This window comes from Archocentrus centrarchus, chromosome 13 (assembly GCF_007364275.1).
Source record: "Archocentrus centrarchus isolate MPI-CPG fArcCen1 chromosome 13, fArcCen1, whole genome shotgun sequence".
NCBI classification, from domain to species: Eukaryota; Metazoa; Chordata; class Actinopteri; order Cichliformes; family Cichlidae; genus Archocentrus; species Archocentrus centrarchus.
In genome coordinates, this window is record NC_044358.1 from 42,246,784 (window position 1) to 42,261,530 (window position 14,747).

At 40.5% G+C, this 14,747-nt stretch overlaps 1 protein-coding gene across 1 annotated transcript in view; it reads left to right on the forward strand.

Annotated features, from left to right (window-relative positions):
- Positions 1 to 14,747, forward strand: part of ecel1 (endothelin converting enzyme-like 1) — a 50,795-nt gene that overhangs the window by 22,821 nt on the left and 13,227 nt on the right. The window contains exons 8-11 of the mRNA XM_030745383.1: positions 2,690 to 2,788; positions 3,318 to 3,392; positions 8,466 to 8,569; positions 9,570 to 9,628. Coding sequence (XP_030601243.1) covers positions 2,690 to 2,788; positions 3,318 to 3,392; positions 8,466 to 8,569; positions 9,570 to 9,628 — 337 coding nt within the window. The remainder of the gene's footprint in view (positions 1 to 2,689; positions 2,789 to 3,317; positions 3,393 to 8,465; positions 8,570 to 9,569; positions 9,629 to 14,747) is intronic.

Sequence of the window (14,747 nt, forward strand, 5' to 3'; positions counted from 1 at the left end):
GCAGTCTACAATCGCACAAAGGAATCCTGAACAATTTAACACATATTTTTAAGGACAGACTCTTTCTAACCTGCCTTCATGCACATCTTTCATTGTCAGTATAGCTGCCAGCACTTACCTGTAAACCTGTTTACACAGTACGTAAATTGGCTGTGTGATGTCTTTCACTCTTACTGTAGCTATGAGTTTGACTATGACAGCATTTAGTCACATACGCAGCACCAAGAAATCAAATATGTATGTTATTCTGTTCCTACTTTAGATGCTACAACTTACAACACATGAGAAAGTAATCTGCAAATCTATTCAGCTGCATTAAAAAAATACTCTCACTGGAATCTCACTAATGTTAAAAAGTGACCTTCCAAAACAGGGAAACAGAGTTTGATTATATTTCTCTGAACACACTTTTTCTGCCTTCTCCAGCACTCTAGTAAACTTTCTTTCTTTCTTTCTTTCTTTCTTTCTTTCTTTCTTTCTTTCTTTCTTTCTTTCTTTTTTCTGTAGTTCTTTTTCTTTGGGACTGCTGCGGCAGTATCCAGCTGTGTATTTTGACATGCCTAGATGATTTTGATTGGTTTCTGGCCTGGGATCTGAGAATCCTAGTTTCTAGTCTCTACTTCTCATTCACTGCTTTTTGTTTCTATTTTGCTTTCTGCCTAGGTCAGTCATTACCAATCTCCTCACCTCTGCCCTCTGGTCCCCTTCACTTTCACCTTAATCTTTCCCCACATGTAGTGATATCTCAGTCCCGTGTCCATTCTGGGACATGGGGATATGGTTCCCAATGGGATTTCTAACCTCTGTAAGCCCAAGCTCTATCTGTAAGCCCTTCATCATCTTCCTTTCATCATCTTCTTCTTGTACTCTCACTGTCCACCCTACACGCTTCATCCTTCATCAAGTTATCTGTCTTGCAAACTTTTAAATCTATACCAAAGCTCTATGAAGTATAAAGAAAGTTGGCCCAACTGGGTAAGTTATGGGTGCTGAATACTTTCCATACACTGTACATTAATTGAAATTTAAGTTCCATTCAAGATTCTAATAAGATATTACGTGTAAATCTCAAAAATGCTTCAAGCTAGTGGAGCCTTTCTGATTAATAAAAAACCAGAGAGGAAGGATTTATGTGATCAAGCCTACAGTACAGAAAGTTTTTGCCAGATGAAGTGGGTGCTAATCCCATAAGCATCTCTAAGTCATTTAAAAAATCACTTAAAACATCATCTTGCTTTTCTTCTCTTGCTGATGTGGAGGGAAGCCTCGAGCCTTTTCTTTTTTTTAACTTAACTCTTTTCCACACCGGTCACCTCACGCTGCTCGCAGACGTCGCTGTGTGTGATGATGTCATGTCCACACAGGTTGGAGCCCTCATTATCAGCACAAGAGTGGTACCGGATGTGAAGCCAGTGGCGATGTGTGTTGCCTTGCCTGACTCACCGATCCTGCTTACTTCAGCACGAACAGGAATTAATGAGTCTCAGGAGCTGAGGCTGAAAGGCGGGGAGACAGAGAGGGAAAGACAGGCCTCCTTGTTATCCTGAATCACCAATGGGGAGAGAACTGAAGGACACAACATGTCCCGGTGTCTTCGAGGAGTAGCATTTCTGCTTAGAGTAGTTTCAGAAAGCACAAGCGTAATCCCTGAAAGTTAGTTGAAGTTTGGACGGGAGATGTCAAAACTTCAATATTAGTGTTGTATTTGTGGCACTAAGTAGGTCCTTTATATTTAATTACAGGTTAAGATGAAAATATTTTAGAAGGTTTCTAGTGCTGTATGGAATTTGAAAAAAACATGGGCTCTACTGAAGTCTGCAAGTTTTATCGCCCTACATGCAGAGCTGCGGCTTAAATGTGTCCAATTTCAGTTGCTTGAGCTGGAAAACAGAAAAGCAGTGGTTTAAACACTTTTCAGCTACAGTTTAGGTAATTATCTATCAAACATTAAAATTTGCTGCTCCACTCTTGTGACATTAAAAACTGCACTAATGGAGCTACAAAGACATGCAGCCTAATGTAACAGAAATCCAATTAGTTATAGACACACCAGAACAAACAACAACTACATCTGCAGTTCGTAGCTTGACCTTCAACTTATTTAATTATTTGGATTTGTTGTATTCTAAATTTAAGCCCTTGAAAATAGCTTTTCCTCTAACAGAGGTTCAGCAATGGGTAGAGGATGGAGGAAGAGGTATGGAAGGATGCACTTGAGGCATGAGACAACATCTGCATCAAAAATTGTGCCTCTTCTTAGAGTCACTGACTGGTCAACAAGGTTGAAACAGCATGGGTATCTTCCCAGTCAAAAGTGTGGCAAAAAGTGAACCACAGGCATGCAGATGTTGACATTGTTTCCACGTATGATACTGGTCCAGTCAGACCGTCAAAGCAAGATTTTTTTTTTTTAATTATTGCAAGAAAACAAATACACTCTACAACATTCGACTGTCAGTTGAAGTGGCTGCTGACAGAGTCACACAAAGTCCACTCCACGTACAGTTTAGTACTACATTTTTTAATATAAAGAAACCACTCTGACTTTTTTCATGCATTTATATGGAAATTCAGGCAGCAGGCTGGTGCAGAGGTTACCACTGTCCAAGAATAAAAATGTGGAGCTGAACATGAATATACAGTATAATAAGTTGACTTGAACTTCATCCAGGGTTTGATCTCTCTACAGGTACAGGAGCTGGTAGAGGACATAAAGCACTCTCTGGACCTCCGGCTGCTGGAACTTGACTGGATGGATGAAGCCACCAAGGATGCTGCAAGAGCAAAGGTTTGAAGCACTAACTGAGCCGCTGCATCACAAACACGACTTCCTGCCAGATCCGATTAGTATTTGAAAAGGATTTAATTATTTCTTTGTGATTCTTTTCTTTCCGGGAGTTTGACTGATTGCTTGTTAGATAGAAGTGTGTGATAGAATACATCAAGGGCTTGACATTGAGAAGTGAGGATCGCCTAATCCGGATCTCTCTGTGGTGCTGAATTAGGGTCTGCACTGGAAGATATCCCTTCTAATACTTTTACAATCTGAAGTTATAATCCTTTTAGGGGGCCATGCTGAATATAAAGAGCTTCCCTGTAATCCTATTACATTGGGTTTGCTTGATTAGCTGATCCTTGTGTGTGTCTTTGTGTGTATGTGTGTGCTCAGTTGGGGCCTGTGTCCTAAACTAAGTGTGTATGGGTGCTTATTAGTTGCTGCTATGTTAGAGGATGTGGGGTGCTGTTGCACAGGTTTGGTTGTTTGTCCTCCACTTTCTCTTCCCCTCCATCATCATTTCCTTCCTCTCCTCACTCAGCTGAAGCATATGATGGTGATGACAGGATACCCAGACTTCCTGCTTGAACCTGAGCTCATTGATCAAGAATATGGGGTGAGTCACTGTCCTCTTTCTCAGTCTGCAGCATGCGGTCATCCTTACCACACATAAGCATCCACATATGCTAATCCAGGGTTCCCAGCATCCTGCTGTACCTCACTCTGTCTTTGTTTATAGAAAGATTTTCCCATCACACCAACCCACAAGTGTCTGTAACCACAGAGTGTATATAAAAGATCGATATACAGTGCTTAACAAATTCATAAGGTTTATTCCACAGCTGCTCTAAATTAAGAGTATTTGTAATCATCAAAATCAATTTTTATGTTTCTGTAATGTTTCTTGTAATCCCCCAGTATGTGTAAGTCCTTTAATCAAAGAAGAAATAATAATAAAGCAAATTACAGCTATTTACTTGCATTACCAAACAGAAAAATTTTTGTTTTATTGGTTGAGTGTTATGTTTTTGATAGATTTCTAAAATATTGTGTTTTCTTTTTTATGCCAAGCACTCTAATAAATTTGCTAAGCACTGTCTCTAGAGGCCAAAATTATTTTTAGTACCAGACTGTAAGGGTTTAGGGTTAGGGTTGCTTTTGGAGTGATTCAAAGTGTCTGTTAGAGAAACTGCAGTTTTTGGCTTCATTTTTCAGCCCTACGGTTTTTGGCTTCTTCATCACTTCACTTATGTGCTAAAGTGTATCCACACTGTGGTGTGTTCACTTATTGAAAAATAACTGATGTCTAAAACAAACTTTAAGCTTTTGAATAATTCCTTTCTTAAGTAATACCTGACTAGCATAGTAAGCTTAGCATAGAGGAAAGGCGAGGAATGAGGGAAGAGGTAGCCTGTTCAATCCAAAGGTGACAAAATGTGTCTCCTTTGTAGCTCATTAGCAAGTTTCATCTTTGGTTTTGCATGAACTAAAACAGCATTGTGTTAATAACTGCATTCACTATTAAAAGTACACAGATACATCTGTGGTGGTTGTGGAAGTACTGTTTCTTTCTGCTGAAAATATTCCTCAGTCTGCCACCATCAGTTTCGGTAGTGCGCTGCACAGATGTGCATTTTTGTCACAGAGGCTCATCTAGCCCTGTGAGACTCAACAAGCGAAAAAGAGCAAGCATGAGCAATGATGTGTTTACTGCCAGTTTAAAGGATGGAGATGTTACAAAGCAAGATACATTAAATTCTTTTGCCAAGTGAACAGAATCGGTCTGTGTACAATAAACTACTGCAAGTGCATTTTAATGCCAGGACTCAGGCGCCACTGCAGGAGGAGTAGAACCCTCCTTCTACTGAAACAAAAAGACGATGCTTTCAGTCACCACATAATATAACTTAATTAGTGGCTAACTTTAGTTCTGTTGACCCCACATCATGTCACACATCCACAAACAATATATAATCATTAATAAATATTTTAGAAATGAGGTTTGGCACAAAAACTGTACTCAGGACTGAACAGCACCTCTGCTAGCTCGTTAATTGAGACACTACAATTTATTTCTTTAATATAAAAAAAACCCAGTAATTTCCTGGCATCTGAGAAATAATTTGGGAATGTATCATTTTTATATACTGTGGTTTTTGTTGATATTGTTTGTTTTTCCCAAATTAAATAATGCCAAAATTTCAAATTACTGAGTTCTTGTAGTGTAAGTAGAAAGATGACAAAGGAAACTGGGTCACGACATGAAACCAGAACAGCTTCACTGTGGCTTGGCATTGATTCACCAAGTCACTGGAACCCTTCTGGAGTGATGAACACCATTTTTCCTCATCAGATGATAATGGTGGTGGAGACTGCTGTCTCACACTTCCATCCAAAATATCCCATAAGTGTTCATTTCATCACCACAGTAGGAGTACTTCTTGAATAATCTATACCACAACATAGGTGATATTATTAATTCCATTAAAATGCCCCTAAAGTCACCAACAGTATATAGGTATAGGGTGCAACTGAATGGTCAGATTTGCTTAGGAAGGTTTCTAAATAATAATAATAATACATTACAATGCAATACAGTAATACATTTTATTTATAGGTTCCTTTCAGGACACTCAAGGATACCGTTCAAGCAATTAAGTAGTGAAATCACAGTATGCATAAAATAACAGTTGGAAAACACCATAGAATTAAAAGTCAATACGTCATAGAATTAAAAAGTCAACAAATAAAATAGATAAGCTTAAAAAGGCTTTAAAAATAGTGAGAGAATCAATATTGTGAATGTGATGCAGGAGAGAGTTCCAAAGATGAGGGGCCACTCGACTGAAAGCTCTAAAGCCCACGGTGGTCAGTAGAGCAGGTGAATATGAGAGTAACAGAGGAGGAGTTTAGAGTAAGGGAAGGAGTGGTGACATGCACAAGTTCTGTGGAAGGGGTTCTGGTAATGACACAAGCAGCTGCTTTTTGAACCAGTTGAAGTCTATGGAGAAGTTGGTGTGGTAAACCAGAGAGGATAGAATTACAATTATTAATACAAGATGTAACCAGAGCATGTACAAGATAGCAGTAATGTTAGCTGCAATGGATGGGACTTATATTACCTAAGTGTAAATAGGCATACTGAGTGATATTATTGATGTGTTTTAAAATTTAAATTGCTATTGAAAACAAACTGGAAAACTCCGTTTTATCACTGTTTAATTTGAGAAAATTGGCAGACAACCATGATTTTATCTCACGTAAGCAGTCCATGAGAGAAGAACATGAGAGAGTGGAACCAGGCTGGGTTGGCCGATAGAGTTTAAGTGTTATCAACACGAGAATGAAAATGTATGACAAATGTCCTAAAAAATGTATCCTAAAGGTATAAGATAAATAAATAGAAGGGGGCCTAAGACAGAGCCCTGGGGAACATCACTGACAACTGGACAAACTTGTGATCTGAATTTTTTTAACTGTTGGTATGACTGGGATATGAATCTGCTGGTATCTCTGTGAAGTGCCACTGATACCAGCAGATTCTAACCTCTTTAACAGAACATCATGAGCAACAGTGTCAAAGGCAGAGCTCAGATCAAGAAGCACAAGTACGGTTAACAGACCAGAGTCAGCTGCCATCAATAGATTGTGAAGTGCCTGAAAACCAGACTAAAATTGTTTGAACACATTATTGTTAGTAAGGTGATATTAAATCTGTAGAACAGTTTTTTAAAGAACAGGTAAATTAGAAATTGGATGAGATTTGTTTAGGTTGAAAGGGTCTGCACCAGATTTCTTAAGAACTGGAATTAACACAGCTGTTTTAAGAGGTAGAGGAACAAAGCCAGAAATTCGGGAATAACGTTGATTATTAAAGGAGAGAGAGGACAAGCAGGATTTAGCCACATGAGTGGGAAGTGGGTCATGGTGACAGGTGGGTTTAGATTTCTTATAAATAAATCCAGATATTTCCTCAGCAGTTGGGAGTTTGAAATTAGGAGGGAAGGGGGGGGGGGGGGGGGGGGGGGGGTCATACAGTATAATATATGAGGAATTACCTAAAGCTGATGAATATTACTAATCTTAGTACTGAAAAATGGCATAAGAGTATTAAACTGCTCAGTGCAGTAAAACTAAGACCTTCACATAATGTCCAGATATAGCTCCCAACAGAGCATCCTTACAGTGGTACGTGTTCGTGATACATATCCTTTTGTACAACAACACCACTCTTTGTGGCGATGCGTTCCAAGCAGCCGCCTTTAGCTTTAAATTGGTGTAATTTCAGGGTGAGCCATGAATGAGACAGTCTGAGTTTTCAAAGTAGAGGAAGATTGCAGACGTATGTGTAGTCCATAAATTAAACAGTAACAAAATGAGAGACATGACAGAGAGGTACAGTACTGTGTTCAACCCCTCATTTCTTTATATATTGCTTCCAAGGAGCTAGACCTTGTCATTTTTAAAGTGGTCTTGAGTGTTCTCTAGTCTTTCTCAAGGTCTTTAAAAGATTTTCAATCCAGTTCTTGTAATGTTGTTGTTGTTGTTTCTTAAGCCACTTAACACTAACCTATGAATTATTCAAGCATAAAAAGCCACCTAACTCAAGGGATGAGCCAGTCTCGTCTACGCATAACAAACAACTTAGCAAAGAACTGACTTCAAATTGTTTCTTTGGGCATTTTCTTACTTGCAGTCCGTCGCAAAAAAACACAATTTTTTTCCCCCCATTTCTTTAATGTACAAAAAATGGCAAATATAATACATTTGGACAGACATAAAGAAATAGGAAGAAATCCAGCAAAGACCAGACACAGGACCTGAAATCTGGCCCTTCAGGTGATCCATCTCGTTTACTGCAGCCGTCTGTAAAACACGGTGGAGACTCTGTCATAGTTTTCAGCCAGTGGTGTTGGAAATCTTGTCAAAAATGATGGAATTATGAACACAGAAAATTATCATTAGATTTTGATATAAAAACATGCAAAGGAAGATTATCAGCTATGGAATGGCCTTACCATGGTCTGGACCTCAACATTATTGAGCCCTTCATGCATCACTGGCAATGCTTGTTTTCTGTACTGTACTGTACTGTACAGCAGTGACAGTACAGATTACAAGTTTTAGTAATGTTTACGTACGCTGCCACCATTTTGGTTTCTTAAGTCAGGGTTGGTGGAGCTGCTCCACTTTCCATGTTGAAAGTCCAACTTGAGGGACTGTTCCAGATGAAAAGTCTGTCTTCAAATGGGATGCACCATAAAGCCTAACACCTGGCATTAGGCTCCCTGTACTGGCACATCTGTCAATGAAAGCAGCCCTTAACAACAGATCGATGAGTTATTAAAAAAAAAAGACCCCCTGCAGTTGTTATAAAGGAAGTTACTATCCATAGGGAGACACAAATTCCTTGGGGTTTGCATCATGATGGCACCTAGCAAAAAAACTTTCCAAATCAAATGTGTGGCACTACCCACTATGGCACCCCCCCCCCCCCCCCCCCCCCCCCCCCCTGTGAATAAGAGAGCAGGCAAAAGTAGCTTCTTCATCATTTGTCTAAAGACATTAAAATGTAAAATCTCCCTTTCAGGAATCCAAATGGCACGTTTCCAAAAATGTCAGTTTATTCTCTTCAAACTAAATATTTATTGGAACTGTTCTCACTCTGATTCATATGTGTGGTTTGCAGTTTGATGTGGACGAGAAGACCTACTTCAAGAACATCCTCAACAGCATCAAGTTCAACATCAAGCTGTCTGTCAAGAAAATCCATGAAAAAGTGGACAAAACAGCGTGAGTGTCATAATTTCAGAAGCTAACACTACTGAGCCGTATCGGCTCACTGACAAGCAGAGCAGGCAATTAAACAAGGCTCTCAGCGGACACCATAGTTAACCAACTGTGAGTGTGTCTCTGACGTGGTTGACATGCTGTACATGTGTCCCTGCGAATCCTTTTCTAGTTGGACATATTTGTTGATGCTCCTCTAAATCAAACCAACAGATACTAGTCAACGTACACAGCTGCAGAAAATCCATTTGATTTACTTATCTGTAGCAGCCAGGCAGTGGGAAAGTGCTGTGGGACATGCGACTCATTTTTCTAAAATACTGCCCGGTCTGCCTGGATTGAGTGCCTCTCTGCTATGACAACACATTACAGTCACATTAGTATTCCAAGGTGCTCAAAACAACTGTATCATTAGCCCACACTCAACGCCCTGAAGAGTTAAATCACACACTCCCCCCTTATCACCCAAAAAGTGAACCTTTCATCACTCACTCTGGCTTGTCGCTGTGAAATAAGGAGAAGAAAGAAAGAAATACTCCTCCTGTTCACTGTGTTTGTCTCCCTTCAATCTCTCCGCAGTCCACGCACAGCCATCAGTCTTTCACTCTTAGAACAAGGGCATCTCACACTTTGAGCGTTAGTCATTTGTGAGATTTCGTGCCTATCGACTGGACTGGCTTTAAGTGGATTACCATAAAGGAACTGTCCGTGTTTTCATATGCAGAGAGGAGCTTCAGCCGTGGGACCCCACACACGTAATATTTCTCACAGGGGATTTAGAGAGAGAGATACACAGAGGGTTTTTTTTTGGATTCTGATCCAGGTGTGGGTGGGTGTGTTTCCAATGGAGATTTGTGTGTGTGTGTGTGTGTGTGTGTGTGTGTGTGTGTGTGTGTGTGTGTGTGTGTGTGTGTGTGTGTGTGTGTGTGTGTGTGTGTGTGTGTGTGTGTGAGGAATCCCTTCTGTAAAACCCTGTTTGTTTGATGCTGTTTTTTCTCCTCAGGTGGCTTCTCCCCCCACAGGCCCTTAATGCCTACTACCTCCCTAACAAGAACCAAATGGGTGAGTGTGTGCCTCTACAGTGTACATACTGATATTTGTGTTTTCTCTGTCATCTGTTTACACACATACACACACACACACACACACACACACAGATGTACACAATCCTTCCTCCATTTCCATTCTGCACCACAACGTGGACTGTGCATTAGTTACACACAATTACACCATGTTGCCGTCTGTTTCCAACAAGCCAGATACGATGGCCGCAAGAAGAAGGAAAAAAAAAAAAATCCACCTCCTCGTATCATATTCCCTCTCATCGCTCACTTTCTACTTCGATCTCCACCTCACATACTTAATACCCCCCTGGAGGAAAAACAAGCAGTAACACCTTCCCGAGTTTTAACAAATCTAGCCTCGCCATGTCACCCCTCCCTCCCCCCTCATTTTCTCCCAAGATTGGCCCGCTGTTGGGCATCCGCCTGCCTGCTGGATTAAATCTCTCGCAGAAAAATCAATGGCGTGCTCACAAGCTGATGCTGGAGGACAGGAGGATTCAGACAAACACAGTCATCAAGGCCCCCCAGATCTTTTTTTTTTTTTTTTAACCTAGACAAATTTTTTGATTTCTCTCTTATTCCTCCACTTAATCCAGTCAGCCCTCACCTCTTCCTCTTCTTCTCCAGTATTCCTTTTCATCCAGTTTGTTCTTCTATCAAAATAACGCTGCCCTTTCTAATTGCACAGCCAACTCTTTGGCTTCCTTTTATATGACATCTTGAATCAGGTTCTGCATGGAGATAGAACAGAGGATTAATTAAAAGTGTATTCGTATATGCACACTGGTGTTCAAAGAAAGTTAAACACCCTTTAAAATTGTAATTGCCATCCTAAGTGTATGCTAATGTTTCTTACAGATTGCATCAGATAAGACTGACACACGTAGAAGATGATGTAATATTGCATCAGCTGTTTCTTTGAGCCACATAAACCCACTAAGAGTTGTAGCCACTGACGGTGAACTTTTCATTTTGTTTTCCATTAACTGTAGCAGTTCAAGGGCTTCTGACTCTATTTCAGTTGTAATTATGTGGAAATACAATGTTTAACAAAACTGTTGTGTAAAGGTTGCAAAATTGATTGATTCTTAAATATTGCACTGTTTCTATGGACTGTTATTAAATTGAATAAATCCATCCATCCATTTTCTTCCGCCTATCCTTTCAGGGTGGATGGATGGATGAATAAATGCCATTTACATTTAGTTTAAATTGCCATTTGTGGTGCTAGCTAATAATGTAAAATATCCTCTCCAGAAACATGGTGATAGTGTCCACATGAATGTTTTGACGCTGAATCCCTGGTTGATGGTCGTCTTGGTTGAACTAAAGTTCCAAATGGATGCTGATAGAATACCACCAGCTGCTTGATGTCCTTCATGGACTTCCAAACAAAGGGATTTTTTCGTGTGTGTGTGTGTGAATTGTCCATGGAAACATTGTCGACATCTGTCCGCAGACAGTGCAGTTTTTGTTGTCAAAAAATGTTTCAACCATGTTTGCAGGGTTATGATTCACAGGTCCGAGGACCCACATGCAGACACCAGCGAGATAAATGGAAGTAACAGGAATTAAATTTTACTCGACTGAGAAAGAAAAAAAGAAACCTGAAGAAAAATGTGGACAGAGATGGGGGAAAAAAAGGAGCTTTTATGACTTAAACTGACACATCATCCACATTGAACAAGAGTGTGAATACTTATATCCTGACACCAGAATTCTGTGAAAAAAAAAAAAATTGTGATTTTTGCCTTTTTAGGTTTTTTTCAGGTGTTGTTGTTACCCACCGTTTACTGAAAAAAACATGATAACGTGAGAAAGATGTTGCCTAGGGAGTTTCAAATTGGTACCACAGGTGTATCTACTAAAGTCTCACATGAGTTCAAATCTCAGCAATCTTGATCTCAAGGTCAGAGGTCAAGTTTTCTGAAAATCGTGTGAATGCGATAACCCAAGAAAGAAGTCACCTAGGATTTTCAAACTGATAATATCCACTAAAAATTTCAGATGAGTTTGGATTTTGGTGACGTTGACCTTCTCAAGTTCACTGAAAATCTTGTGAACGGCTCGAGAAGGAGGTCACATAGGATTCTTTTTAAACCATGCCATAAGTGTATTTACTCAGGAATGATATCATACAGCCTTCTCATACTGATAGCTGAGCTGCATCTACTGCCAATCTGACACTTTGGAATTTGGCAGCCTTGATACAATTCATGCATTTTTTATTTTGCAGGTTTCTCAATGGTGCGGTGTAATATGTAGCTACACCAGCGCCACTGTTTCAGTCTTTTGACAAAATGACATTCAAAGCTTTGTCCCAGTTTGCATTTAGTGAATTTTCATAATGATAATAACCCTTCTGTAAGTGTGTGGATTTTCAGGCCAGGGCAGCAGAAGTGTTAAAAGATGTTCCACACTTACTGTTTCATTCTTGATTTTTTTGCCTTTTATGTGAATGTGGCCTGGAACCTTCTGTCAGTACTGCTGCAGCTTGTAGTCAAAATGATGATGAGGTTCAAAGGACTGACTCAAATGGTGCACAGATTTAAGTGTTTAATTGGTTGATTATTTGTTACCAATTACAAATAAGGAGAGTTGATGTGTTTAAATAGGCCTTTGACAAATAACAGGCAATGAAGTAGAATCACTGTTCGGTCATGTATGTTGTCATGACAGTGCAGGTAAGAATACATTGTGATTCAGAGCGCATCTGTAAATTAAGGCTTAATAAATCATGTTCGCTTCTGGTGACATAGGTGTTTCAGTGGTGACACTTTTTTTTTTTTTTTTTTTTTATTAATAAGCATTTGCCACAACATGATTTTTAAGTGATTGTGATGGATACTTTCTTTCCAGTAAAGAATTATGACCGTGCGCACTGCTGAGAAAAGATTTACGGAGACCTTTGAACTGTGTACTGATCTCCATGAAGAAATGTGACTAAAAACAAGAAACACAGTTCAGTTATGCTCTGTTTGGTTTTAATAAAATACTAGATTTATTACTGAAGAGCAGGGACTCAGCTCTAAACATCCAGGACCAACTGAAGAGTTACAGGACGGAGCCAAAGTTTTGGCACTGTGTTCACAGTTTTGAGCCATCCATCCAGTCTTTCTAAGAATTTCCACTTGTCTCTGTTTGTGGATGTATTTGTGGGTCTGTGTGTGTGTGTGTGTGTGTGTGTGTGTGTGTGTGTGTGTGTGTGTGTGTGTGTGTGTGTGTGTGTGGATGGACCTGAGTCTGGCATTTGTTGTGCCTTGCCACCAATGCATAGAGTCCCTCCCTACTGGTCGCTGCTGCTACCCCCAGGGTGTGGATGCTTCAGGGTTCTGGAGTGTTCTGGCGTGGCTGTTGGCCTGCTCCCTTGGGGGTTGTGGTTCGGGGCAGCTTCAGGCTCCTTGGGGGGGGAGGTCAGGTGGTTCTTGGGCACCTGGGGCCCTGGGGCCCCGCCACCGGCCTGTGCAGAGGGCTGGCCTCTGGGGTGGAGCTGGCTTACCGTTGCCTTGGGTTCTCTGGGGCTCTTGTCCCTGGGCTGGAGGAGCTCCATCTGTGCATCTGTGGCCTCCCTCTGCCTTCTGCTGGGGTGGGCATGCGGTTGTCATTGGAATGTGTGGCCATGGGTCTTCAATCCTCTTGGTAGGCTACGGGTGGCCCGGTCTCCTGGGTCTTCCTCTATCTGCCTCTGGCTTCTGGTGGGCATTGCTGCAGCTTTCTGTCCTCATTAGTAAGTACATTTCATGGCAGAGACACAGAAGTTCAGTACCCATGTCCCCTACTTTCAGTCCCAAAACTGACCCTGTGTCTTCATTGAGTCCTGACAGTAGCTTTTTAACACCTAAAGAGAGGCTGGCTCTGGTGCAGAGCATTAGTTAATCCGTGCCTGTGGACACAGTTATTTTTGCAGTTGACCTCATTAAATATGTATTTGTAGGAGTTTCCCTTTCAGAGCCCACAGATGAGCCACAATACAAGGCACATACAGGCAATCAAGATATGTTTTAAAGTAAGCCAGTGGTTTAGCAGTGTTTAAGAAGCATGTAAGAAGTGATGACGATGATCAGACAGACAACTTGATGTTCTTAAATTCAGTCTGACATTTGATCATTTTTGCTTGGTTATGATTGAATAATGTGTGTAAACTTGTGGTGAAGTAGCACATGGGTGTGCTTTTGACTGATGCGCTTGGCTACTTAAACAAATAGCGCTAGATCTCTGGCTACTATGATCTATTCATTGGCATCTGCCAGCTGTTTATTTATATAGGAGAAACTGCCATTGTGTATTCAGTAGCATTGTGCTTGTTGAGAGTAAAATACCATGTGGGGAAATATTTTGGAACCCAGTTTCCTCTGACTGGGATGTTGAAAAAGTATATGTTAGGTGGCTCAAACTAAATGTTTGGTTGTAATAACATGAAGTAACCTTGTTAAGAAAAATGTTTGTTGAGGTACAAAAGTTTTAAAAAAATTTAGATCCATTTTTATCTTGCCCTTCTGAAGGTCCAATGAGCCTATAGCAAGGTGTCCATTATCCATCCGTCCACCAGCTCACTGCTCACTGCTCAGATTGTATTGTCAGGGAAATTAGATTAATTTGTCCTGGATATAACTGTTTGCACTACTTTAACTTCTCGCTGGATTTTAATTCTCATTAGTTCGTCCAGTACAGCCAGACAATGACAATAAAACGTATCACTTTCTTTCTGTGCTTCATATATTCCATTAACCTGTAAACCAGGGCTCACCAACACGGTGCCCGCGGGCACCTGGTCGCCCGCAAGGACCACATGAGTCGCCCGCAGGCCCGTTCTAAAAATAGCACAACTCACTAGTGAGCTGTGTCTAAAAAAATTTTTATTCTGTTGCTATTCTTTTTTATAATCACACTTGCATTTATATAGCTTTAAAAATGACAGTATCTTAAAAATATCCTCATTATACATGACGTTTAGAAAAGTTAGGGTGAACTCTGACTTACTCTAGTTCTAATTCAATGGTCAGTATTGTGCGCATGACAAAACCAGTGCTAATGGAACGTAGGCTAGCGGACACAGCGAAGATGGGCGCTGAGTGCAGTTTCTTTCCCCAAAAATATGGCTGAAAAAGAAAGAAAAC